Source organism: Phasianus colchicus, chromosome 4, assembly GCF_987193195.1.
Source record: "Phasianus colchicus chromosome 4, bPhaCol1.hap1.1, whole genome shotgun sequence".
Classification (NCBI taxonomy): domain Eukaryota; kingdom Metazoa; phylum Chordata; class Aves; order Galliformes; family Phasianidae; genus Phasianus; species Phasianus colchicus.
In genome coordinates, this window is record NC_143439.1 from 8,925,371 (window position 1) to 8,951,642 (window position 26,272).

A 26,272-nucleotide genomic window follows, 5' to 3' on the forward strand; every position below is an offset into this window, starting at 1 on the left:
AGAGCAATCAGGAAGTCCCTACCCAATGCAAGCTTTTACAAGTTATTTACTCTTCTTAAAACGTGGCTGTTAACAAAAAAAAAAAGATTGAGTCAAGCATAAATAAGTCTGATGCCTGATAAGCTCCTGAAAGAATTCTTTGATTATACTCAAAACACTGGAAAAAATTACAAGCACTTCTACTGTTATGCACAAGATCTCTTCCTTCACAAAGAGAATAGTTGCCATCATCTGTCATTTACATATAATGACAGTAGCAATATATCACATGGGAAAAAAGCCAAACAGTTCAAATAAAATATTTAATTGCTTATTTACAACAAAGGCAATGATTTGGCAAAGTGGAAAGTACGATTTGCACTTCCCCCTACCTTCAGATAGAGCAAATACAGTCAGCTATAAAATACGCAGCCTAGTGAGTAAGGCGCAGTATTTACATCACACTAGTACTGCAAAATAAGCACTTAAGATGAGTCCCACTGTGACAGACAGAAGTTAAACATTTATCCAGTAAATGCTGAAAAAAAAATAAAATCATGTGTCACTTAGTGTTCTCAATTTGTCAGATTGCAAACATGCAATAGTAATAAAAACCCAGAAATGGGATTTTTAAAAAAGCAGCTGCTTTTGTCAGTTTTGCAAACTGTTTTGATACAAATTTACTCTTTCTTGGTCTAAAATATAATGCTTGAGTAACTCCAGTATTAGACTAGCTACTTAATTTTACCTTAGCAAAGGTCTCTTCTCTGGGACACACACACAAACGAATAATTACATTTGAACAGACTATACTAGAAGCATAATACAATAATCACAGATACAAATTTATAAATACAAACTACCACAGACACCTTGTTAAAGCAGGATATGTTAACAGCTTAAAAATTTAGGTGTTAAAGAATTTATTGCAGTCAAAACCAAAGGAGTCAGTTTTGTTTTCCGTGTGAATTTTGACATCCTTTATTCCCCTCTCCTTACTATTATTCTAGAAGGATAGGAAAAAAAAACCATCACATGTGAAGGTATTAATCCAAAGCTTACCTTCCTGGCTGTATACTCTGAATGCAAAAGACTAATAAATTAAGAGGTACAAGAACAACAGTTATGCCAACTGTATGGTCTGTGCCTCATCTCACCATAAAATTCCAATAGGGAATGCTTTTTCTTTTTTTAACTAGACTTTTTTTTTTTTTTAACTGATGCTTTGCACTGAAGGGATTTGACTTAACTATGCTGGCAAAGGAGGAAGATGGCATGTGCACAGAAGTTACATTTCATCCACACACCATTCAATCCTTGGGGTATGTAGTTAATATCATCAATAAGGAAACCAAAACCAACATAAAGAGGTTTTTTTTCACTGCCCTCCTTAAATTACATTCTCAAAATTAATACTTCCCACTGCTAGTAGTACTTACATTTCATGTTTTCAAGAGCACAGCGTTTTTTCAAGCGTTTCTTTTGTATTAATAGAAAGAAGAATAGTTTTACCATACTTTTGTATGACAGATGTATAAATGTTTAGTAGTTCAAGGATGTGATTCTTGAATTTCTGCAGAAACTTTTACAGTGTGCGTTTTATATTCATAGGGTACTCAGGTACTCATAACCGTTACATACTCAGAACATTAAGATGTCAGTTACAGCCATATCCTCTTCCTGCCTGTACAGTAGCTACTCCATGCTATTCAACTTCCAGGGCAAACAGTATATGCTAACCGAACGTATGTGGCAAGAATTTAACAGGCTCCTTGACCCGTTCAAAAAAAGGTGAGTCTAACTTCTATCCAAAGCTTTCTCTGATGAATTGTGCATTAGTTCAGGCGATTCTGCAGTGTCTCGGGTAGCAGAAGTGTTATAAATACCATCAACTGCAGGGACTGTTGTTGGTGTTGTGAGAGGTGTCACAGTGTGTCCAAACCCCTGGTAATGACCCATAGGTGATGATGGCATTGAAGAAGCATCAGAAATTGGGTCTTGAGTAGAGGAGGATAGTAAACTTGTATGCTCGTTTTGCTCATGATCCTCAGCAAAAAACATTTTTCTTGGCTGGCCCAGAACTGTCCTTCCTAGAGTTATGTCAAACAAAAATAACACTTTAATGCTTAAAGCAATACATCTAGGTCTTCAAACGAACAGACACTAGCCTAGGCAAGTTAGAATTAGAAGTCTAGTCTTCAATTTAGAACAGTTCTATGTGGGTATTGTTATCTTCAGTTAATGAAAGGATCCCTTTCCAGTAAGGGAAAGAAGGGGGCAGAAGTAAAAGACATTCCTCTCTATTCTAGCTAAACACCTGAAATTTCCCCTCAGATCTATCTGAAAGAAAAATTCAGAACTAGACTGTTAACTCACAGGATTACTGGGACATTGTAGTGCAAGATACCCAATGAAATGCTCTAAGGATACAGCTGCCCCTAATTTGGTATGGGATGTTCTCAAGGAACTGTAGAGATGGCTAACAGTACAAAATGAAGCTGGAAATACAAGGCTGTTTTACAGATAATGCAGATATGTCTGTTACTTACCAACATTTCGAACTTGTTCTGATATATCTGCCCTTATATCAGAAATATCCCACATTGCAAGAAAGGAATCGAAGCATGACCCTTCTTCAGCTTCTTGAACGTAAGGTTTATAGGAAAAACTGTAGTGATGTGCAATAGCAGCTAAAAACATTTCAACACAAATGATGAAATCCTGCAACAAGGAAAGAGGTATTAACTAAAACTTAATCACTCATAACTGGAGAAAAGAGTTCTTCATCGAATGACTGACAGTAATTGCACTGGGATGTTGGTATCAGCTACTCTTAAGCCAGAGATAGGACATTCTTGGCAAACATCAGAGTGAAATCCATTCGATTTAGATGCAGGAAACAGTCCTTGCTGAACAGCTTGTCTTGGTTGAAGTTGTTCCTTCCAACAGGGAAGTAGACAGGGAAGTGTTGAGCATAAAACTCACTTGGGGAGACTGGCTGAGACTTAGTCCAACGTACTATAAATTCAGTAGTAATTGAGCCTGTGCTAGGTAAGATACGATAATATTTGCTTGAAATCATAGGTCATCTTACATAGAGTGATTTCTCCTATAAAGTAATTGTCTCTGCTCCTACCTGTAGGCCTGTAGCCACAGCTTCCACGCTCTGCCATTCCCAGGTGTGTTTCTCAGAAATAACACCAACTTTCACCAGCAATGCAATAAGCACAGCTTGCCTATAAAAGTTATTAATTATTGTTATAATAGTGTTGTCTGCAAATCTCCAAATCTGGTAAGCAAGGCCTACTTTTAAGTATACTTGTGTATGTAGATAGTAAGAATCTTTTAAAAAAAAAACCTTGCTGCTTTTTAGATTTTAAATGAAGGAAAACGGAACAGGCTAATGTGAAAATAACAGAATTACCAAGATGGGGAAAAGACCTCCAAAATCATCCAGTCCAACCGTCCACCTACCACCAATATTTCCCACTAAACCACATCTGTCATTGCAACATCTAAACACATCTCTAGGTCAGTGACTCTACCACCTCCCTGGGCAGCCCATTCTAGTACCTGACTACTCCTTTAGAGAGGAAGTTTTTCCTAATGTCCAACCTGAATCTTCCCTGGCACAACCTGAAGCCATTCCCTCTAGTGCTATTGCTGCTTATGTGGGAGAAGAGGCCAACCCCCACGTAAGCACAGCCTCCTTTCAGGAAGCTCTAGAGAGTGATAACGTCTCCTCCCCTGAGCCTCCTCCAGTCTAAACAATCTCAGCTCCCTCAGCCACTCCTCATAAGGCCTATGCTCTGCATCTCTCACCAGTTTTATTGCCTTTTTCAATGTCTTTGTTCTAGTGAGGTGCTCAAAATTGAATGCAGTACAATATTTACTCATGGCCCTAAAGACCAAAAGAGAAGACAACCTAAGAAGCGTTTGTTTTTTCCAGTTCATTATTAGAACAACCTGCTTCTCTACCAGCGTGTTACTGCACCACTCTGAGAGCAAGAAATAACTATTAAGTAATCAACTTACCAGAAAGAAACAAAAACTACCATCTTCACGCAAAGGAACTTTCCAACAGGTTGGATAGGGTTCAGTTCTTCACGTAGTACTTTATAAAAAAGCACTAAACAATACATAGCAAACTAACAAGGAAATATAAAAAAAAAAAAGCTTTTAAATATTTATTTAGTTTGTTTACCATTCTTCAGTAATAAAACACATCACACTATGAAACAAAATTTGTCTATTTTTGAAAAGAATGTCTGTATTTAGGGAATATGTCCTTACTGCATTAAAGCAGGCTTGATTTTTCCTTTCTGAAATTTTGTTTTAGAATTATATTGTCAGACGAAGACTGAGATCATCTACCTACAAAGCTAAAAGAAAGCATAAGAAGCTGCCATAACATCTTTCCAAAACCAAGTGCAGCTCTACAACAAATGCCATAAAAAGCAGGTGTTCTTTCAGGCTTCTGTTAAGAACGTCTGAAAGGTTGTCTCTTTATAAGAAGAGAGTAAATGGCTACAATCTTCACTGCAGATCTAACAATCTAGACTGCAAGCAACCAAGCTAACATATAGCCAAACTAAATTGATCTCCTCTTTTCATTAATAATTCTCCCAGCCTATTACTGCTAAGTTTCTTTAAGCCATCATGTCAACCTAAGCTTGTAGAAGTCAGTGCAGCTGCTGGGACTGTTGCTGCAGCAGAAAGCAGCTGCAGCTCATGAGTTAACTAACAGTCACCCTACACTCACAGCCAAAGCACCAGGATGACGCCCTTTTCAGGTGGAATGTCGTGCTTTTCTTAAACCTGCTGCAGAAGTGAGTATCGTTTTCCCTTGAAAGGCTAATATTTGCCTAGAAAGACTCAAGAAAACCTTGTAATTTTGCTGTCTTTTTTTTCTTTAAAGGATGCGTGCATTGTTTCCAATTCTCAAGGTTGTTCCCACCACCTTTTTAACAGTATTTTTAACAAAATCACTGCAGAATCTTTGTATGGGTGCTGGGAGGAAGCTAGCACGCCTGGGTCAGACCAGTTCATCAAATAGTTTGGGGTAGAGAGGTGGGACACCTTACTGCTTTGTGGAGTTTAGGAGTTAAAACATTCTGCACAAACAGCATTGAGAAGATAATAAGAACAGAATTACAGTGATACATTCTACCTATAAGAATGACTAGACATTCATGCAATTACTCTCAATAGCTCACATAAGAAGAATCGCATATTATTAACATGATGACTTAAAAGAGTAGAAAGAAGCACTCTTGATACTCACTAGCTGTGACATGTTGTTAAGTATAACCAAGTAAGTCCAAGCATTGTCAAAGCTGAAGTTTCCTTCATCGTACACGCCTACTAGTTCACAGATTCTGAAAGAGTTTTTAGAATGAGTGACAAAGGAGTACATGATTAACAGTTTCTTGAACTGTTAAGCCTCTAATTAATCAACTGTTTGAACTGTTTTTGTTATCAAACGCAGACAGTGAAGGTCTGCACAGTTTTTCAACACTATGTTGATACTGTATTATCCACAAGAAATTGTGTTTGCATATCATAACATATATAGGTTTTTTTTTGCTTTCTGGCACAGAACATAAGAATGGAAAATGCAAAGTTAACATATCCGATTGCTGAAGAGATTAAAAAATTAAACCTCACATTTTTTTTTGCTGGTTTGCTTTTAACTATTAGAACACATCATTAATGCAAATATTTACTGGATATTCTTTGTGAATAGCAGCAGAATTAATTGCACTGATCAACAATACCAAGTTTATGAATTTAAGCTTTCAACGTCAGTTGGCTTAACTGCCTGCTACTCCTTGACAACAACAGTTCTATGATATAAGGGCAGACAGTCAGGCTTATCACATGTAAAGTTTAATACAACCTACAAAATTACATGAAACCTGACATTAAAAATACATGGTTGTTAAAACCAGGAAGGAAGGAGGAGGAGAAGAGAACTCTAAAATTGAGAGAATTATACTCTAAAATGTCCTTCCCACATAAACAGTATTTTACATCCTTTTCCACTTCTTTCAGCTGTAGGCATTAAGTATTTATTATTTCAATTCTGCAAAAAGGCATTTGCTGTAGCGAAGCCATAAAGAAATCAGAGGCTGATGCAAATTGCAAGGACCCATTTAGAACGTAATACAGCTACTTTGCTTTCAAACTGCATTGATTCAATACAAAGGGCATGAAAATCATTTCCAGTGTAACTCAAAATTATGTCCCGAATACCAATATACATTATTTATGAGTGTACTTACAAAGCAATAATAGTAGTAAACGGTCTGACAACAGTGTACTGCAAAACACCCAGTTTACACCTAAATAACAGAACTCTGCAAAACAAACACAAAATTAATTGTACAAGAATTTAAAGACACTTTACTCATGGAAAATTCCTTTTCTCAGTTGCTTCACTAAACTGCATTTTTATTTCATGGTGACTTCAACTTAGCTTATTTCCAGAACTTCAAATGTAAAAGTATTTTGTGCATATGTGCAATCAAATAGACCTAGACTTTACAGATGCATAATATTAAATACCTGGTAATTCACTTCCAGCCACAAAAAGATTCTGGCTGGGCTAAACAAAGAGAATGAAATTGTCCCTGCATTTGAGTATGTTTAAGAGTTGCATTCATAGTTTGTGTTAACATTTTAAACAGCTTTATTGAAATCTCTTGAGAGGAGGAAAATTGACTCTGCTCATCTGAGTAAGTATACAGAAATGAGCAGCTCGTGGGCATATGGCCTTTCTTTTCTCAGCTACGGAAACACAAACAATATGCTATGTGGTGTCACTGAATCAAAATGAGGTTTTTGGCAAACAGTCTATGATAGCAAAGGAAGGAAATTCAGAGAGACTTTTTTTCAACATTTTTCAAAAATAAGTAAGTGTTCCACAGCAGCACTGGAGTCAACACATTACTAAGTAAGTGCGATTTCTAGCATGTTTTACTGCTAGATGGAAACATGATCATCCCAGTTGTTTTCAGTCAGAGTTCATCACAGATGAACAAGGTGTGCAAACCATAAACAGACCATTGCCAAGCAACAACAGTATACTACTAAATGCAAAAAGATCTGTATCTGACTATACAGTTTAAAATCTAGTATGTCATCAAATACTCACTCTCCCATAGCCCAAGATGGACAACAGCACAGGGGAGGCAGGTGTCTCTGCTGATCTTTCGCTTCTATTATTAATACGAGGTTTGGATATCGGTTGGTTAGGTAATTTGAAAGAAAAACCATAAAATTATAGATGACATAAGCTTCATAGCATTCTCGACATGTATCCACATATATTGCAATGTTGGGGTATTTCAAAGCTATCCACTGCAAGAAGAGAGGTACACAGAAGTTACACACTAGAAAGGCAGAAGTGATTCCAATGACAACGCTGGCAGGCTAGTTCAATAAGCAATACTATATTAGACAGGAAACACTAATTAAACAGAACTTGTAATTTGTCTGGTAAGAGTGTGATACTGCTGACAGAAAATGGCATTTTCTAAAAATACAAGTGGAACTTTAGATGGCATCTCTGCTTCTTCAAATGAAAGCAAGCTTATAGCACTGCGCAAGGGAAGCTCTGCATCTCTCAACACAATTCAATCTTTTAAATTAAAGGTAACTATGGAGATGGTTCCCTATAACTGACCTGCTCCTATTAAAAAGAGACGAGATAGAACAGCTTCCTCAAATTCACATGTTCACAGTCAACGTTTGTGGGGTTGGAACTAGATATCATAAAGGTCCCTTGCAACCCAAGCCATTCTATGGATATGGATTTCAAAACTAACTTTTTAGTCCTTTGGTATAAAGTTCATTTCATATCTAATGCATAATATTCTAGTGTGTTTGTAGCTGTAGCAGAAATGCTTAGCCATGGTATGAAGCAGTGATTGAGCACCTGGTGGGAAGGCAGGGCCAACCCAGCGGAGCTCAGGTGCATGTAATGTTCCTGAGTGAGCAGAAGGGGTGGAACCAGGATCCACCCCTTCCCAGAATTCATTTAAGGGCTGGCAGGGGAGGCAAGGGCATTTTTTGCTGCTCATCCCTGTGCACCTGAGGCCTTCTGAAGGTAAGCAGCTTCTTTCCTTTATTTGCTTGCCTATGGCATTTGAGCAAACTCTTACTCTCTGCAACCTAGAACCTTGCTGCTCTGCTGTCGTTGCTGTAGTTCCCATTGCATTACAGCAGAATACATAATAGCAGCTGATTAGCCTTCAAGTGGTAGCTGGTCATCACTCCAAGCTAGCATTTTTAACAGAAAACTGTTGAGTTTTGGGGTTTTTTGTTTGTTTTTTTTTTTTTTTTTTTTTTTTGCAAGACTGTGACTATAGATGAGCTGTTAGAGCTTTGAGGTTTTTTGTGGGTTTTTTTGGAGCATCACTGTTGCACTATTCAGTGCATCTTGTGTGCTAGTTGCTTTTCTTTTGGTTCCTTTTTTGTTGACGTTTCGCTTCCCAAACAGAAGCAAGTATTTTGAGTTTACTATGCTTCCAGAAGCGCAGCAGAGTGAATATTGTGCCTTTACAGATCTTCTTATTAGAACTTAAGAAGATGTTTAACATCCTCATTATGAACTACTAGAAATAACAGCTCCTGCTACATCCTGTGGACAATATGCACCTAGTTGAATTTGGTAACTGAGCTTCATGTTCAGATCTAGAACATCATACATGCAGCAAAGGCTGTAAGATCCAAGAGCTTGGGGAAAGATTTTAATACCTGTCAGAAGCACTCTTGAATGACTGGATAGAGCTCATCTAATTAGCATGCATTTTTCTTCCAAATGAAAATAACTGAAATATCAATCTAAGGTAGTTGATATCCCCCACAGGAAACAGATAATGCTGCTTCCTTTTAAAAAAAACAGTACATGAAGGTGACACTTTATGAAATCTGAAGACATGAGAGGGGGGGAAAATACTCAGAGGAAAGGTTCCTGGAAACCTGTCTTCTAGGGGATCAACTTTTAAGTAGCAGCAATGTCAAGAGGAGACAATAATATGCAAACACACGCCCTGTACATACAATCCATGGAATTACTATGCTGCTTAGCTCTATCTCAAATCATCTATGCAATCAGCAACAGATGACACATAAACAACAACTGGCAAGGCCAATAGTACCAGTCATAGAAAAAATATTCAGAAGTGGTTTGTTGTGAAGCTGCCTTCTTTGTCCCCAGAGGGAAGATTAGCACTAAACATTTCTTGGTAAAGAATTTTAGTGCTAAGCCTAATGCAGGAAAGAAAGGTAAGGCTCTGAATTTTGAGACTGCGTTTGTATCAGGCTGGTCAACAGGTTTCCATTTCAGCTGTTACTGAAGATGGAAGAACCAGAAGTAAGCACATAACCCCATTTCCAAAGCAGTGAAAAAATGTTCAAGGTCTGAGAGAGTTAGGAAGAGGTTGCAAAAGTGATCTTACAGGATTCCCAACTAGCGTGTAATACTGTTAGAACTACACTTCTGATGTACTCCATGAAAACAGATAAACAGAAGCTTCTAGGACTACAACTTTGTGTGCAGCACTGTTTCTGCTGTGACACCATTTTCTCTCGCTCCCCTAGCAAACAGTTTTATTGAGCTGTTAACAGTAAGAGAACACTTACACTGTCTAAACTGTAAATCGGCACCATCCACAGAATCCTGTTACAATAACAAAAGAACACTTAATGTTACTAGAGATATCTTTCATCTGAATTAAATTCAATATTTGCAGCAGAGGTAAAAGGTGAGATGTTACCTTATTATTGGTTTCTGCAATTCAGGTTGAGTATAATGGACTAAGTGTTGTAGTATTCCCCAGAGGGAGATGGGTATGGTCATCAGTAGAAATATCCCTGCAATAAACCATGCCTTGGTATGGATTCCAACCTGGCAAAAAGAAAGAAGAGTGCAAGATCAACATTCTGGTATTAATCTTTTAAAATAAGACAGGTAGAACAAGAGTGTTTGGTTTTTGTTTTTTTTTTTGCCTGTGAATGAAGTTCTAAGAAGGATGTTCCGCGTGTATTCTAACACTGAGTTGAGTTTTCTGCTTTTGAAATGCATGGAACCACCAACTCTCCCACGCTATCTGTGGATCCGGCTCGCAGCGCATCCCGTGCTCGTTCCACCGGCTCGGCATCCACTCTGTAGCTACTGAAAGAAGGGGAAGGAGGGAACGCCGCCCGCTGTCCCGTTCCGCCCCGCTCCCGCTCTGGCGGGCAATGCACACATACACACGGGCCGGCCCGGGGCACAGCCGAACCCCCGTGTCGCTGTGAGGCCGCAGTGCCTTGGTTCTGCCGCGGAGGCCGCTTCACCTCCCCCCCGAGCCTCTCACCTCCAGCTTCTGCAGCTCCCACACGCAGAGAGGCACGACCACCAGCAGCCCCACGATGTACAGCAGCACCACCAGCGGCCGGATCCACCGCCTCCAATTGCCGCAGGTGCACGGCATGGTCGCTTCGCTCCGCTCGGGCCCCGCGGCGCCTCAGCGGCTCGGCGCCGGGCCCGGCAGCCCCCGCGGGGCGCGCATCACCCGCGCAGCCTGCCAGGCCTCACCCGCCGCCCCGCCCCGCGGCAGGCGACTCCGCGCCGCCCCCGCAAAGCGACGCGGTACGGACCCGGCTCACCGCCACCCCGCCCCCGCGGCACTTCCGTCTCGCGTCGCTTCCGGCTCCCTCGCTTCCGCCGATTGGCTGCTCGCTCTGCCCGTCGCGCCCCCACCGCACGTGGGCCGACTGCCGGCTCTTCTCCTCGAGAAGCGGCGCGCGCGGCGACCGTTACTCCAACGCGGTGACGACTGCGCGCGTGCCCGCGGCGCGGGCGGGTCGCTGCTGCTGGTGCCTGAGGGGCGGGATGCTCCGTTGTTGTTTTTTTGTTTTTCTCTTCGAAGATGTCTAGGATAATGCAAAATCTGTATTACGTTTCGACAGTCGGTGGAACGCGTGTTTCAGCCTGAGTGAAAGCGCTGAGATGCGGCTCCGAGGCTGTGCGTGGTGAAGCTCGGGAGCTGAGGCGTCGGGCTGTGTTGGCACGGTTGGAGGTACCGACACGTTTGTGTTTGTTTGAGAAGCGTGTGCTGCAACTGCCACTGATAAGTTTTTCTACTTGTCAGTGAATTAGCTACAAATGTCATGTTTAAGGATAAAAAACGTGGCAGGGGAACTGAAAGGTCATCCGTGTGTTACAGACAAAATAAAAATTCAGTGGAATTTGCTTGAGGTTATGGCAGACTCGTGAACGGAAGCTTGTTCACTGGTAGTGATGCTAACAGTACTTCCCATACTGCTTTGAGGTGAAATACTACTACATTTCTGTGTTGTATTGCCACATGGGTGTTAAGGTGCCTGTTCTGCTCACCTTTGGTGCCTCACAAACTCGGCAGGATGGTACGAGATGTCAATGAGAAGCTAACCTGTTCGGTCATGCAGCGCCTGATGCACAGGCTCAGATGTGAACGATCCAAAATGTTTATTACAAGTTCTCACATCACTTATATACCTTCGCAAGTTTTCTTTTTCTAGCCTTCCCATCTACCCCTGCAACTTTCCCATCCACCTTCACGTGTCAACAGAGCATTCTCTTCAACCGTTTGTGCAGGCACTTACCCAGTCAGAGCTGTGAGATGTTTGTTCTTCTTCTAGAGGTGTCGTTGGTTCTCATGCTGTTTATCTTGCTCCTCAGCTGCTGCTCTGAACAGTTTTTCTTGTATTCCCACAAGTCAAACAGAATAAGTGTCTAAATAGAAACGTTTTTCTTAAACACGTTGCAAATATAAAACCAAACATTTCTAACGTTTTCAGAAAAGCAGACAATGCAACTACTGAAGTACTAGAAATAAATATGATTACTTATCTATAATTAATATATTCAAAATGGCAAAAAACAATTTACATTATTAATGAATATACACATTGTTTACAAAGAACTTAGATTTTTTTATAATTTCCCCAGTAACTTGGTTCTTCGAAGGCTAAGGACTTTGGGTTGTTGCTGTTGTTATTTTCAGTGTTGTTGTTATGTTGCTTTCTTTTGTTTTTAGATTCCCTAAGAATATGAGGCTGAGACCTGGCCTCTTCCTGACAAGTTTTCATATCATTTGTAGCGCTCAGTGTTTCTTCAGCATTAGTATTTTAGGAGGAAGTTTTTCACACAGAGGGTGGTGACGCACTGGAACAGATTGCCCAAGGAGGTTGTGGATGCTCCATCCCTGGAGGCATTCAAGGCCAGGCTGGATGCGGCTCTGGGCAGCCTGGTTGGCAACCCTGCACATAGCAGGGGGGTTGAAACTCGATGATCATTGTGGTCCTTTTGAACCTAGGCCATTCTGTAATTCTAATATTATGTACAAGCAATTTAGGTCAGACATTAGGCAGAAATTTTTTACTCAGAGGGTGACGAGGCAGTGGCACAGCTGCCCAGAGAGGCTGTGGGTGCCCCATGCCTGGAGGCACTCAAAGCCAGGTTGGATGGGGTTCTGGGCAGCCTGAGCTGGGGGTGGAGCTGGATGGGCTTTAAGGTCCCTTCCAAGCCATTGTATATTTTTATGGTTACCTTTATTCAGGACTCAAGCCTTGCTGTAGTTACCTTTCTTATCACGAGCATACTCACACATCAGTCACTGTAGGCTAGTTCCAATTAATCTTACATTAGAAGAGCATCAAACATTAGACTAGAAAACCTAATAAATATTTTCAACCTTGCTGTCTTTGATTTCTCGTGATATCCCAGGGAACTGGTATACTAGTCTGAACCTATGCAAGAAATGTAAAAAGGTTATGAACTTGGATAGCCTTCTCTGGTGATAGCTTTTACACAAAGCCATGCTGTATATATGTAAGTAAATATAATTCCCAGGAAAATGTCTAAGAAATACATTGTCTTGCACACTTTTAGAAAGCTATTGTAAGAAGTGAATCACAAGTAGATACCTTTTTTTTTAACCATAAATGTGAGGCTTATGGTATTTTAACACTCTATAGGAAAAATGTTTTTTCTACCAATTCAGGACAAAATAAATGAGTGAGCAGTGCTCAAGTGCTTAAACAACTTTAAGAACTGCCAGCACTTTACTAGGGCACGTAAATAGAAATGAGAGGTCAGACAATCATTCTGTCCTGCTTAACTGGAATATTGTGCAAGACCAATAAAAGGAAAAAATATATGTACTGAGAAGCAACTAGGATGATCATAGGTTAAAAATATGAACATACAAGCTCTATCAGGAAAGGCTGAATTATTTGTGTTTAAAATACTTGTGTTTAGTAAATGAGAAAACATTTGCCATCAAGAAAAAAAAATTCCATTATTTTTGATGGAGATGACACAAGCGTGTCGAAACTGCGGCAAAGGAAATTAGGATATTTAAGCACTGGACCAGGTTAATTACTGTGATTTCCACTCTCGATGGTTTTTACTGAAAATCTCCTTTAACTTCATGTTTCAGAAATGATTCTGTGTTTTGATCAAAAATAGGAACTTCTCCAATCTATGAGGTTCTTTTCTTCTGTTGTGATTTTAGGCAATACTTTTTTCACTACTGTCTCTTAATAGAACTGAGGATGTTCTGTCTTTGTTGTACCAAGCTTCCATTGTTAAGAACCAATTCTGCTCTGAAATAACTTCATAGACCAAAATGACTTTGAAACACAAGTGAACATGAATTAATATGGTCCACTATAGCATAAATGCCAAGTCACATCTTCAACAAGTGATGGAACACCTGGTGGGAAGGCAATGGCCAACCCAGGGGAGCTCAGGTGTGTGCAGTGTACCTGAGTGACCTGAAGGGGTGGAGCCAGGATGCACCCCTTCCCAGAACTCATTTAAGGTCTGGCAATATAGAGGCAAGGGTATTTTGCTGGGGATCCCTGTGTGTATTCAAGGTCTTCTGAAGGTAAGCAGATTTTGTGTTGTTTCTGTATCCATGGCTGCTGCAGTTGAACAAGTCCTCGCTTGCTGCAGCCTTGGATTTTGCTGCTCTGCTATCATTGTTGTGCTTTCCATTGTGTTACAGCTCTGAACATGTAGTTTTAAGGTGAAGTGATAGTTGTCTATTGGTTCTGTTTCAGCAATGCAGGAAATACATGCTGTTTGAATTCATATCATTGCAAATGAATTTATACATATATTTTTTAAGCACTCTGTGTTGAAAAAAATCTTAGCTGATGCGTAAGAGGTTCCTTTCCCAAGTGTTGGGTAGGTTTACAGTGATTTAGCACCCTTGTTTGGGAGTATTGCCATTTCCAGAGTACGCACAGAGCCCCTTGTCTTCAGCGAGGAGATACATGTGAAATACTTCTCAAAGAATCAAACTGACAGAATTCATCTTCACTAACTATTAAGACTTCTAGCACTAGAGAAATGAGCAACAAAGCTACACTTCAGAGCTTGAAGTTAACAGCTATATTAGTACCATTCTCCGCTATTGGAGAGACTGAGGTGTATTACTGTTGATGTCAATCATATGTACATTCTGCTCTCATGAATTTCAAATTTATTTAAAAGAGAGTTATGCTGGAACATAATAAACGAGGATTATTCTTTAGTATATGGAAACCTATAAATAATTTGTTAAGTTAAAATAAAACAGAAAATAGACTTTTATAATTAGAGTTGGAAAATTTTGTGGCATGTTTTATTCATGAATTACATTTTTATTTATATGCCATTAATTTCCTAGGTTTCCTCATTTTTCTTTATTTTGTTTTATACAAGTGTATAGTCTCAGTGAGAATTAGACTGTCTGTCTTGGGTACTCAGGATTTCAGTGTTGGGCAGCCAGGATGAAATTCAAATACTCACATAGTAGCATTACTGCCAGCCTTTAGAAAGGTGTGTATCCATTAGAGCACTGCTGATTAGTTCAACTTCCAATCACACCAGCATCATTACTAATGCATTTTTATTTCATTTTATTAAAACTTAATGAGAGTTAAAAACTCATTGTTGTTTCTTTAGCGTTACCAGTACTAGGCTTTTTTCTTTTTGTAATCAAATGTCTGTCACATTTCTATCACAGAGCTGCCATCAGTTGTATGAAATTGATATTCCTTGTGGAAATGCTGCCATCGCATTCTGATTACTTCCTTAACTCTTTTGTGGATGATCATTGAAGCTGTTGTTCAGCTCCAGAAGCATTTGTAACCATCAGTTTGGGTGATGATTTACGATGTGGCTTCTTTGTTTTCGAGATGACATAGATTTTTATTTTTTTAATATTAGCTACCTGGGGACTTGTTAGCCACTTATTGTTGCTGAGCTGTTTGGCATTTTAAAGCACGAGCTTCTGTTTCAGTGAGCGGAAGTGTATTTGCTTAGCCAAGTTCTGCCAGAGTTTTATTCATTTGTGTACGATGTCTCAAAATATACTAAGCAATGTAACCAGCAGGGGCTTTGTAAAAGGAAGCGATGAACATGAAATAATCAAGTATAAACAACTGTCATAAACAAATCCTCAGAAGGACACATCTATCATTCGTGTGTTTTGCTAAAATATAGAAGGAACGCATACCAAGTGTTTGGAAATTCGGCAAGATGATTACCAAGTCATCTTGCCTTTTGTTTCTCAAAAGAATAACCTTCCAGCCCTGTCAAATTCAGTAACAAAAAAAACTTTTAAAACTGTTACCAGGTATGGTTACGTATTACCATATAAATATATTACATTCAGAATTAAACAAATCCAGTAGATTAGTAGAGAGGCAGTCTCCAGCGTAGCTCGGGTAGTACCTGCCCTTATAGCCACATAATACCAATTCAGAAAATAAGTTTGTGACCTGTGATCAGAAGATGACTATTATCTCTTACCTTGTTGTTACAGCATTAAAACACAGTATACATACCCATCTGCGATTGAGAACAGTTCCTATTTCTTGTACGTCTCTCTTCGTTCATTGCTCTTCACATGAGAAAGTATGTGGGAGCTGCATATGTTCCTCAGCAGTAGAGAGAGGAGGGGACTTCCCTTTCCATCTAGTCTTTATCTTAACCAGACTGAGACATTAGCATTGCCAGGTATATACCTTGAGCATGAGTCAAGCAGCAGAAGTCCACGAAGCTGAAATGAAAACTAGTGATCCTCTTAAGAAAGTTCTGATTTTTGAATCTTTGGAATAGGTATTGTCTGACCAGACATCTTGTTTGACAAACATATTCTCTGAAATCCATGAGTAGTAGTAGTAGAAAATATTTATTCCGTACTAATATGGTTTTAAACACTTTGACCATGAGCAAAATACCAAAAATATATCTGCAATAAAATTATTCTACACCAACTGAGAGCAATTCAGGAAGAGGAAAGAATAATGTGAACTTAAATATGAGGAAAGAGTAAAATGGAAAGGTCATCTCCAACATCACCTAGATCTGTCCTTCACAGTATCATCATCTGCTGTGCAACTCTGCCTTTATCTGACTCATATTGGCCTGAGGGAGAACTGCTACAGCAGGATGCAAGTGCTCAGCAGACAAATGGTAATTCAGCTGTTCAGGGATATAGTACTGCATTTACAGTTCTGTTCCTTTAAGGGACAAACGTGATCTGGTATTTCCTACTGAGAAGACAGACATGATAAATATGATGATATCTCAGTGATCAGAGAGTGAGAAATATGCTGAACAACTTTGCAGCAGTACGAAACTGAATTTACCCAGGGAGGAGTATCTTCAAGATTTTCTCCATGCATGTCCCATATGAAAATAATAATTGTTCACAGACATCATGGTAAGAAGTCACTTGAAACTCTCTAAATAGGGTTTTTATAGAATGCTATTTTAACACAAATGATATTTTGTTTATCTTGTATTTCTTTTATTTTGATTGCCTGCTCCTTCAAGAGACAGCTGTCTCTTGTTTGTACTATATACTCGACTGGCAAAAAAACAACTTCAAAGCACTGTTATAGGTTTGTTTTTGTTGCCTACATTTTTAGCTTTTTTGACTAAGTACCAAGTAGTTTGTATAGCCCTTTTGTCATATTACCCAGGTAAAGTTTCTCAGATGAAGGTGAATACAGATGGTTATCTTCTATTTGAAATGAAAATAAAAGGACAAACTACACTACTCTTAATTGTATGTTCTAAGTATAGCTAAAATTATACATATTGAGAAATATGTCCTTGCTTTAAAGATATATAGAAGCAATATTAAAGTCTTCTATTTTCCTGGATTATCTCAGCTTTAAGTGTCATTTTCTTCTAAAATCCCAACTTCATTCTTTGTTGTTCCATAAAGCAAGAAGTGCGTGCGCTGAAGGATCCCTGATGATTATTTGTGCAGATACTAGTGAGGTAAACTGAGTATCATAGGATAGAATGAATTACCACTAGGTTGTGCTGTTGGTCTAATATTGAGGCGCCTGTATTTTACAAACTGAATTTCAAAACTATCAGCTGTGATGTAAGCATTAAGCCCCAGTATTCTCATTTGGAGTTCTCAGAATAGAAGTACAAAATACGTCATTTTGTAAGAGGAGGAATGCTGAGTTTGAATGATAGTGTTTTTTTCCTATCGTCCTCTGTAGTCGTGCTTTTTGACACTTAAACCTGGAAATTATTTCATTTGCCAGGATTTTTCAGCATTTGTTACTTTGTAGCTAACATATTGGTTGTTTGTTTAGAAAGCAAACTGGTAAGCCATGCAAGAGAACTTACAGGAAATTCTATGAGGGCTGCTCTGAAAATAATGTTCTGAAAGTAATATTTTCTAGAATTTACTCACGAAGTCAGAAGCAGATGCTGGTAGTATGGCAGTAGAGATTTAGCTTTCCTGCCAGTGTTCCCTGTGCAACAGATGGCAGCAGTGGGGCAGTCTGACAAAATGGTGTCTGACATGGATGTGCCTATAAAGCAAAACTGTCATTGAACTCTTCTGTGCAGAACTGACTGCACCCATTGATGCTTGCTGAACGTTTTTAGAGATCAAATGTGAGCACAGCGAGGTGGTGCGTAGTAGTACATTTCAGCAGTGGTGACTGCAGTGTGAAAGAGAAGCCTCTTTCCAGATGGCCATGCAGAGGTGTTACACTGTGAAGTGGTGCACAGATTGGATAATGGTGGTAACAGTGTTGAAAAATAGCATTTCCTAGATGAGAATTTGCTCTATCAAATGGTGTTACTGTGGTCTTTGTATGTTGCCATTTCCACGGACATAAATAGGAGGCATTACTTTCAGAGCAACTAAGTGTTATAGCAGTAAAAGCCAAAAATATGTTCTGAAGGGGCTGGTAGTTGGCAATCCTTTCAAATTAGTAATTGTTCTTACAAACATCCAGAATTACAAAGTCCTACAGCAATGAAGGGAGAAAAAATTCTATTCATGTTTTTTCTTCTGGATTTTCCATCTTAAAAGTAAAGCTGGAGTACAAAATATTACAGATTTCTGAAATACTTTTATATTCATGTGGTAAAGGCAGCACTTTTCATTACTAGTTGTGAATAAACTGATCTAGTAAGCCTATTTTTAATTTCTGTGGTTTTCTACATCATGCTTGCATAATATTAAATGTAGTATTTCCAATCACTTCTTCTACGTCCACTCAAAAAATGAAGTTTACAAAAGATATGTTTGGGTCATGCTTTCTCAGTTATTAACCTATTGATTTTGCTAATGGTTTGCCAGAAGTGGAAGACAACACAGCAAATGTTGGATATTCCTTGGAAAACAGACAACAGCAAAAAATCCATGAGATAAAGTATTTTAAATGAAAAAATCTCAATCAAATTAAAACATGTCAGCATAACAACTATTTCTTCTGAAGAGTGTGTTTTCTCTCTTAACTTTTGAGAGGCATGAGCTAGTTTCTAATCTGGGAGTCAGAGATACTTAATTATTAACTACCTAATAATTATAAATCATTCTGAAATACAGTGTTATGCAGATACCATAATTATTTCTGAGCAGTTGATTCTGACCTAGGATGAGACACACAAAAAGACATAAATGCTTAATGTTTAGGTCAGGTGGAATTGAGACTCCTCTAAGTATTTACACATCTGCTATGTAACACTTGTGGTACACTTGATTGGAGGCTTAAGCAGCTTTTATTATGAGATGCGTAATAAAAAGAGCACTCCAGCAGTGCTATTTCACACTCTCTAAGGTATTTAAGCCCTTATAAGACTGAGCAGCCTAGTAATTAACTCAAGCTAATGTGCAATAGGTGTCCAGAAATGAAGTATTCCTCTGTAAGTCCCCCTGGAGAGGTCTGTTCAGTAGGTGAGCTCTGAATACGCCTAGTAGGCCAGGACCCTGCAGCAACAGCTGGCCCCATAGTGGAAAGATCTGTTTCCTTTCAGACTGGAAGTGTTTCGAACTGACAGAAATGTGGATGGGATCCAGGTTCAATCCCTTTTACTGTCTGAGAGGTCTCAGCCCTTTCTTTGAAGTAAGCTAATGGGCAGCAGACTCTTCAGAATGTAGAAAAGAGTCTCCAATCTTCATTTCCCTTTCCGAAGTAATATTCCCTGTTCAGGAATTTAAGTCTTGCAGTTATGACACATTGGTGAGAAAGAGTAGTTTGTCTTTTTTTTGTTTTGTTTTACAGAAACTAGAAAAATAATTGTTCCTGAATAAGTAGAAAGTAACTGTAAGTGTTGGGACTAGAATCCAAAATAGTGTTCTCTTCAATTACTGCCTGCTTACATTAGTTGGCTCCCCACAGAATATGATTTTTGTGAACACACTTTCCTGCACCCACTGTAAAAAGATTCTCACTAGAGGATTCTGGGTTCAGGTGTGCAGGCCAGGAAGATGAAAATCAGATACTGTGATACTTAGAAGTGCAGTGCTTTGTCTCTTTCTAGATCTGTCCTAGATTCGGTAAGAGGGATCTGTAAGATAGGATAGAATAAACACCATCTCTTTTCTTCTCTCTTTATTTCTTTCTCTCCATGCCTATGCCTGATCTTTTTTTACCATAAGTCAAAGGTGAAAATTCTTATGATGGCAATGAAATCAGAATTGGGTTTTGAGTATTAATAGAAGAAGAGACTTTTTAAGAAGCTTCCTGTATATAGTATCAATTATACCTAGTACTTGTGCATTTCTACTGGGATTTGTTAAAACTGTTTCTGCTGATGCCTTTCTAAGCACTTGTACCGGAACTGCTGAGTCACAGCCAGAACTACTGATTGAGCACCTGGAGACAAGATCTGAATAGCCCTGGAACCACAGGTGAAGGCAATTCACCTGCAACTAAAAAGGGTGGAGGCTGGCTGCACCCCTTTTAGACCTCATTTTAAGGGCTGACTGCCACTGAGGAAGAATCTCTTGCTGGAGATTGCTCCTTGGTGGGGTCTTCCTGCAAGTCTAGATCTTTGGGCATGAGTGAACATCCTTTTTTGTACCACCTTCTGATTGTGCATATCTGAGGTTGGTCTTACTGCCTTTCCAGTACTTTAAAAAACTAAAATGAGCTTTATAGAGATTTAAGTTTGAATATTTTGAGGTGTGAGCTGTTAAGTGGCTAAAAGTACTGTTAAAATGAGGGTAAGAAAAATAGGCTTTATTTCTCCCTTTCTGTGTATGTCTGATTTTGCTTTTATCTTGGCATGTATGTGTTTGTAACAGCTTGTGCGTATGGATAATCAGTATTACAAAATAAAATCATAAAGATTAAGTCTTCTGTTCTTGAAGAATGTTGGTACAGAGATTTGGGTAGAACTTTGAAGATAAAAATAGATTCTGATTCTTGCCAACATACAAACGTGGCCGGAGATTAAACTTCGCACTAAAAACGTTTCAAATAGATAGCTACTAGTTGTTAATGGAGAGCAAAAATGTTTGTTAATAGCTGTAGAAATGCATAAAACCAAAACGTATGTTTCAAAAGCAATGGTGGAGTTTAAGTATAGTAATATTAGAGGCTTTATGGGTGCCTGTAATGAATTGCTTACTCTTCTACTGGAGCTAAGCTGGAGCAGATTGAAACCCCTTAACTGGGCCTCAACAAAAAAAAAAGCTCTTCCATATTTTAAAGTAGCTTTTCAGGCCTCCTGAGTGTTTCTGACACATCATTCTCAGACCCTTATGGACTGGGATGCTGCCAAACAGCTCTTTTCCCACAAAACTTTAGTAATCTTTGAGTGCTGGATGGAAGAGCAGTACAGAATTTGAAAATACAGTATAGAAATTATTTTCTGAATCAAATCTGCAATATTTTTCTTCTGTTTTGTTACAAATATAGTAAGTTCGTTTCTATGTCTTAAATTGGTTTAGCACTTTGATTTTTTTTCTTATTTAAGAAATAGTTTTGTATTACCAGCAGTATGATTCCTAGTATTGCTTTGTAAATTATTTGTGCTTTTCCTAATGTAAGGATGCTTTGATTTTGCCAGATGTTATATCATACTTGCATTTAATTACAACCACATCAAAATATCTTAGAGCTACAAAGTATTTCAGCTCAGATTATGCAGAAGAAATATACTGAAGGAGCCATGCATGGGCTAAATTCAGTTCTTAGTTACCACGGGTGGAAGAAGCAAATCCAAGCAAGTCACAAGAGGTTTTTTTTGTTTGTTTGTTTTGTTTTTGGAGGGGGGAAGGAGGATTCTTATTCATTGCCAGCCCTTACCACGTTTTAGCATTCCCCAACTTCACTTAGAAACAAGAAGTATCAAATGCCATTGAAAATGGTGCTTTTGTAAATAATTGTTTTTGTTTTCCATCCCTTGCCTTACATCCTGTGCTTCCTTGAGTTTGGCATAATCTCATTTCGTGTTCCTGATAGTAATACTGCTTGTTCTTTGTGTGCTTGATCTAGTTGAACGCTAAAATAATTCTTCTGATGTATTTTGAAGTCCACAGAAGGTGGTGAAGTGAGCATTGTAGCATAAAGTTCTGTATTAGTCATTCCGGACTCCTAGTCAGTGTGATACAGCTATTATTGCAACAGTCATGGAGCAGGAGTAGTGAACTTGGTTTTAGTTTCTGGAGCACTAATTGATCAATGGTGCAGGGATCACTGTCAGAACAGTCTGAGTCCTCTTCTCTGAGCCAGCACTCTCAGCTGCATGTAATGCTGTCCAATAGTTCTGACTGAGAGTTGTATTCACGTAACTCAGAACAGAATTTTGAATCAAATTGTTCTTTTAGTTCTGAGCAGTGCTCTTGAAGTACCTGAAAAGAGAACTCGACTCACCTCCTAAGTAACTAGTCCTACCCTGCTTCTTAAGGCAAAGTTTCCACCGATTTTCCAGGAAGCCTATTTAGTATGTAAAACACCAGGGAAGTTTATTTCTGTGTGAGTTTTGCTAGAATACAGAGTATATAATTTTCTTCAGTTACAAACGTTCCTTGTCCTATTTTCATTTACTTGTATGATTCTCTAAAACACCAATAACAAGCTGATTCCTTTTGCAACTTTTGTTCAGCTAATTTTACAGATACCATTACAGGGAAAAAAAAATATATATATATTCTACTTTAAAACTATACACTTATGATTTTGCCATAAGTGTATTCAAAAACAGACTCCCTTAATGCATGTAAGAACACTTCATCAAGGAGGAGTATATTTGTCATTTTGGAGGAAGATGCAAATTATTTTACTATGGGGTGATAGTATTGGAACAGGTTGTCCAGAGAGGTTGTGGAGTCTCCCTTGGAGAGAGATGGTCACAAGCCATCTGAGCAGGATGGAGATGTTCACAAGCCATCTGGTTTATGTAGCCCCTCTTCAGCAATAGGTTGGATGAGAGTCTCTCCATTTGTTCTCATCCATTTTCAACCATACTGTGATTCTGTAATGTAGTGGACAGCAAAAACAGGAAGAGCAATGCTACCAATGGTACTGTTAACTATTTCTGAGCTACTTGTTTCAAGAGACGTGCTTCTCTATATTGATGTGGCCTTGGCTGGTGTGGGTAGATAATTATTAGTGGGGGGCACTGTTATGGAAGGATAGTCACTATGTTCCATGCTCAGCCATGATACCCTGAAGCATTTCCAGTAGAACAAGACTGTATAAATGCATTGATGTTGAAATAGACAAGTCATACAGCCCTTACTCTTACTTTTCTCCCTCCTCTTGAGTTTGTTACTGTTTACATACTGGAATGTGAAGTTCTATCTTAACAGGATTTCAAGTGAGCACCTATCCTCTGTTACTTTATTGTCATTTTACTGATGCTCTGAGACACAGATATTAATTTGTGACTTAGACAAACTTAACAATCAAGCCCCATTTAAGTGATGTTGGGAGGATCATCTAGTATGATGTTAAAACAGAATTACTCCACATGCCGGAATTAAGGAAGAAAGTCTCTTAAATCATGTTCAGATCGTCTCACTAAGATACACTTGTTAACACTGACATGTAAGTTCAGTATTATGATCCTTCAGCCTTTCTACCACCTTAATTCTGTATCTCTTAAACTATGCAGCAGAATGTTTGTCTAAATATGTTCCCTAGTGTCGAAGAGGAACACTTCGCTAGAGCCAAGAGAATCTGTATAAGCCTAGTGGCGGAAACTGGCCAGGGTCACTTTAATCTGTTTTATGTACCTGTGAATGTGCTGATAAACTGGTTAGTGAGCCCACTATTCCCATCAAGAAGTTTATCAAATAGTAATCAAAAAACACTGTATTATCCTGCAGAGATGTATTTCATCAGAGGAGACAGCAGATTCTCATTAAAAGAAGAAGCTAATTCAGCAACTGTTTGCTCAGGAATTCTAGCAGTAATTGCTCTTAGGATTTTTCAAGACGATTTCATTTTTCTAATTTATTGTAATTTTGTTCTACTGTCTACCAAATACTTCTGAAAACACATTCGTACCATCAAAACTTAACTAAAACAGTGTTAGATTACTACAGAGATTAAAAAAAAGAAAATATTTTAATATTTTGCTGATGTGTCTGGGTCATGTTGGTCTCTCCTTTATTCCTTCCATCTTGAAAATAATTTAGCAGAGCTCCAAAGAATAGAGAAAAGGGCAAAAAGACCATCAAAGGTTTGAACAGTTTTCACACAACATATGAGAAAACAGACTAGGCAGCATGTAAACTCATGAGCAGCAAGGTAAATAATTTTTTACTGTTTCTTAGTACAAGTGCGATGGGATACTGAATGAAATTATCGAATGGAAAGTTCATAGCATAGTCTCACAAAAATGTCAGTTAAATCACTGATTGATTGCCTCGAGATGCTGTGAATATCAAAGGATTGAACACAATCAGAAAGAAATTCAGAAAAATACATCTAATTTATCCCAAATACACTGATTTTCCCCTCAAATTGGTGAAAGCTTTAAGTGATCTATAAGGGAAGTGTTTCTCTATGCTTATAATGCCATTTTACTCTTCCCTCGGTATCTGCCTTTCATCATAACAGGTTGTACGAAGGTCTGACTCAGTATAATTGCTTTTAGCTTTTTAGATTCTTACAATCTTTATTAGTACTCTTATGCAAATAAAAAATAAAACTGACTCTTATGCTGGTCAGGAATGTGTTCATTTCACATAGAGAGTTCTAAACTATTTGTATAGGACTAACTTATTTTGCTAGTTTTATTTTGGAAGGACATCTCAAGAAATTTGTTTATTCACTCTCTAAAAAATGTTATAAATAATGATTGTATATTCTGAATGCAATAATTTCACATGAAATCACTCTACGGTTACATATTAAATCCCTGTCCTGTGACACTTAATATCTTTGTGTTTGCCCCAGACTGCATTTCTTTTTTTTCCCTGCTATATTCCAATTGCAAACACATCACTTACTTGGTTATCGCTGTCACCTGGAGGTCTGTTTCCACAGTTCTATCTTCCCAGTAGGTAGTATCTTTTGATCATCTTCAGGTGCATTCCTTTCCTTTTCTGCCAATTGATACAATTTATCTTCTGCCCATGTTTTTCTCCTTTTAGGATGCCATCTATACTATGATATTATTATAAAATTAAATTGATTTATATCCTTGCTTATAGTAAAACCTTCTAAATTCTTTTTCTTTTTAGAGTAATACTTGTGAATGATGTCAGGCAGTTCATCTTAAAATGTAAATTCTCTAGCTATTCTGAGATCATGAGCAATATAGCAAAAGCTATATCTCCCACACTGTCAAGTTGCACACATTGCTGTGTTAATCAACTTTAAGTTTGATTTGAAGGGCTTTTTTTAGTCATTGTTTACATTGATGAAATTTCTAATGCAGCACTCCTACACCTCCACAAATAAAAGCAATTTTTTTCCTTTTTTTTTTTTTTTGGAAAAAAATATTTTTGGGGCAAGATGCTAGTTTATGTTAGTTTCTTTTTAAAGATAAGTACTTTAATCAGAGTTTTGAAGAGATTTGCTGTTCCGGGCCTTTGTTTGTTTGCAGAGATTTTTAATAAAAATCATGTCTTCCACAAGTGTATTTGACCTAGTTCTAAATGAATTCATTTGGATAACAGTAACCATTAATTACAGTAAAATGTTATATTGTATTTGCTGTGCTGCTGAGGTGTTTGGTCTGTCTAATCTGAGCTTTTTGCCTCTGTACTGAGAGTACAAACAACAAATCTAGATTAAAAATAATTTATCCGTTTTTATCTGTAGTTCATAAGCTCTGGATCTGTTTTGCAGTGGATTAACATTTACATTGCAATTAAAATTGAGAGTTGTCTTGGTTTTTATAAGCATTAACAATTTTATGACACTTAGCTTAGCGTAAGGATTGTGTAAATCCTTTACTTTCATGATGTGAGGCAGACACATTCATCATTTTATTTGCTGTAATTCTGAAGTGGCTTTGAGAAGAAAATAGATAGGAAGCCTTTCCTAGAGATAAAAGCTTATTTCAATACCAATATTTAATTGCTCTTTTTGCCTTTAATTTTACTCTGTTTCCTATGTTCACCTGCCCTACAACTGTTGCATTTTATTTAGCTTTATCTTCAGGAACTACCCTAGCAATATATGTTCACACTAGAATTTTTGGAACAGGATAGGCCAGCTTTAGGCCTGGGTAGTGTAAACTTTTGGAGTACTGGATATAGTAAAGAGTTGAGGATGAGTTAATTCGTCCTACTTCTTGGCAGTGATATGTCAAGAATGAGATCTCAGAGAAAAGGACAAGGTAACAGCAAAGATATCAAGGGCAAACTCTAAGCACTGAGTAGGGGGGACTTGGAAATTAGAATTCAATACATAGCTTCTAATTTCTCTAACCGGTCTACAGACTACTGAGAGAAAGTTTCTGTCTTTTGAATCTGCAGAGTTCTAAGGATACTGCAGAGTTTGGATAATTAAAGCAGTTAATGCTCAGAATTTCTTGTAG

At 38.3% G+C, this 26,272-nt stretch overlaps 2 protein-coding genes across 7 annotated transcripts in view; one reads left to right on the forward strand and one right to left on the reverse strand.

Annotated features, from left to right (window-relative positions):
- Window positions 1-288: 288 nt before the first annotated feature.
- Window positions 289-10,804, reverse strand: TMEM184C (transmembrane protein 184C). The gene is made up of 10 exons (XM_031588879.2): window positions 10,344-10,804; window positions 9,762-9,892; window positions 9,628-9,664; window positions 7,136-7,341; window positions 6,264-6,338; window positions 5,264-5,357; window positions 4,015-4,127; window positions 3,116-3,215; window positions 2,529-2,700; window positions 289-2,069 (listed from the first exon to the last, which is right to left on the reverse strand). Exons 1-10 carry the CDS (start codon window positions 10,458-10,460, stop codon window positions 1,777-1,779), a joined length of 1,338 nt encoding a protein of 445 aa, XP_031444739.1. The 5' UTR covers window positions 10,461-10,804; the 3' UTR covers window positions 289-1,776.
- TTC29 (tetratricopeptide repeat domain 29) overlaps window positions 10,731-26,272 on the forward strand; it is a 366,043-nt gene continuing 350,501 nt past the window's right edge. For 4 of the 6 annotated variants that reach the window (XM_090138566.1, XM_090138564.1, XM_031588876.2 and 1 more), the window contains exon 1: window positions 10,732-11,048. The gene's annotated coding sequence lies outside the window, so the exon portion shown is untranslated. Of the gene's footprint in view, window positions 11,049-20,274; window positions 20,379-26,272 lie in introns of those variants that run through there. The other 2 variants (XM_090138569.1, XM_090138565.1) reach the window with 2 other exon arrangements.

Coding starts and splice junctions, on each gene's coding strand:
- TMEM184C (XM_031588879.2), bottom strand. CDS start 10,460: ATGCCGTGCACCTGCGGCAATTGGAGGCGGTGGATCCGGCCGCTGGTG. Junction 9,665..9,761: donor TTGCAGAAACCAATAATAAG/GTAACATCTCAC, acceptor TTATTGTAACAG/GATTCTGTGGATGGTGCCGA. Junction 3,216..4,014: donor GTAGTTTTTGTTTCTTTCTG/GTAAGTTGATTA, acceptor TAACTTTTATAG/GCAAGCTGTGCTTATTGCAT.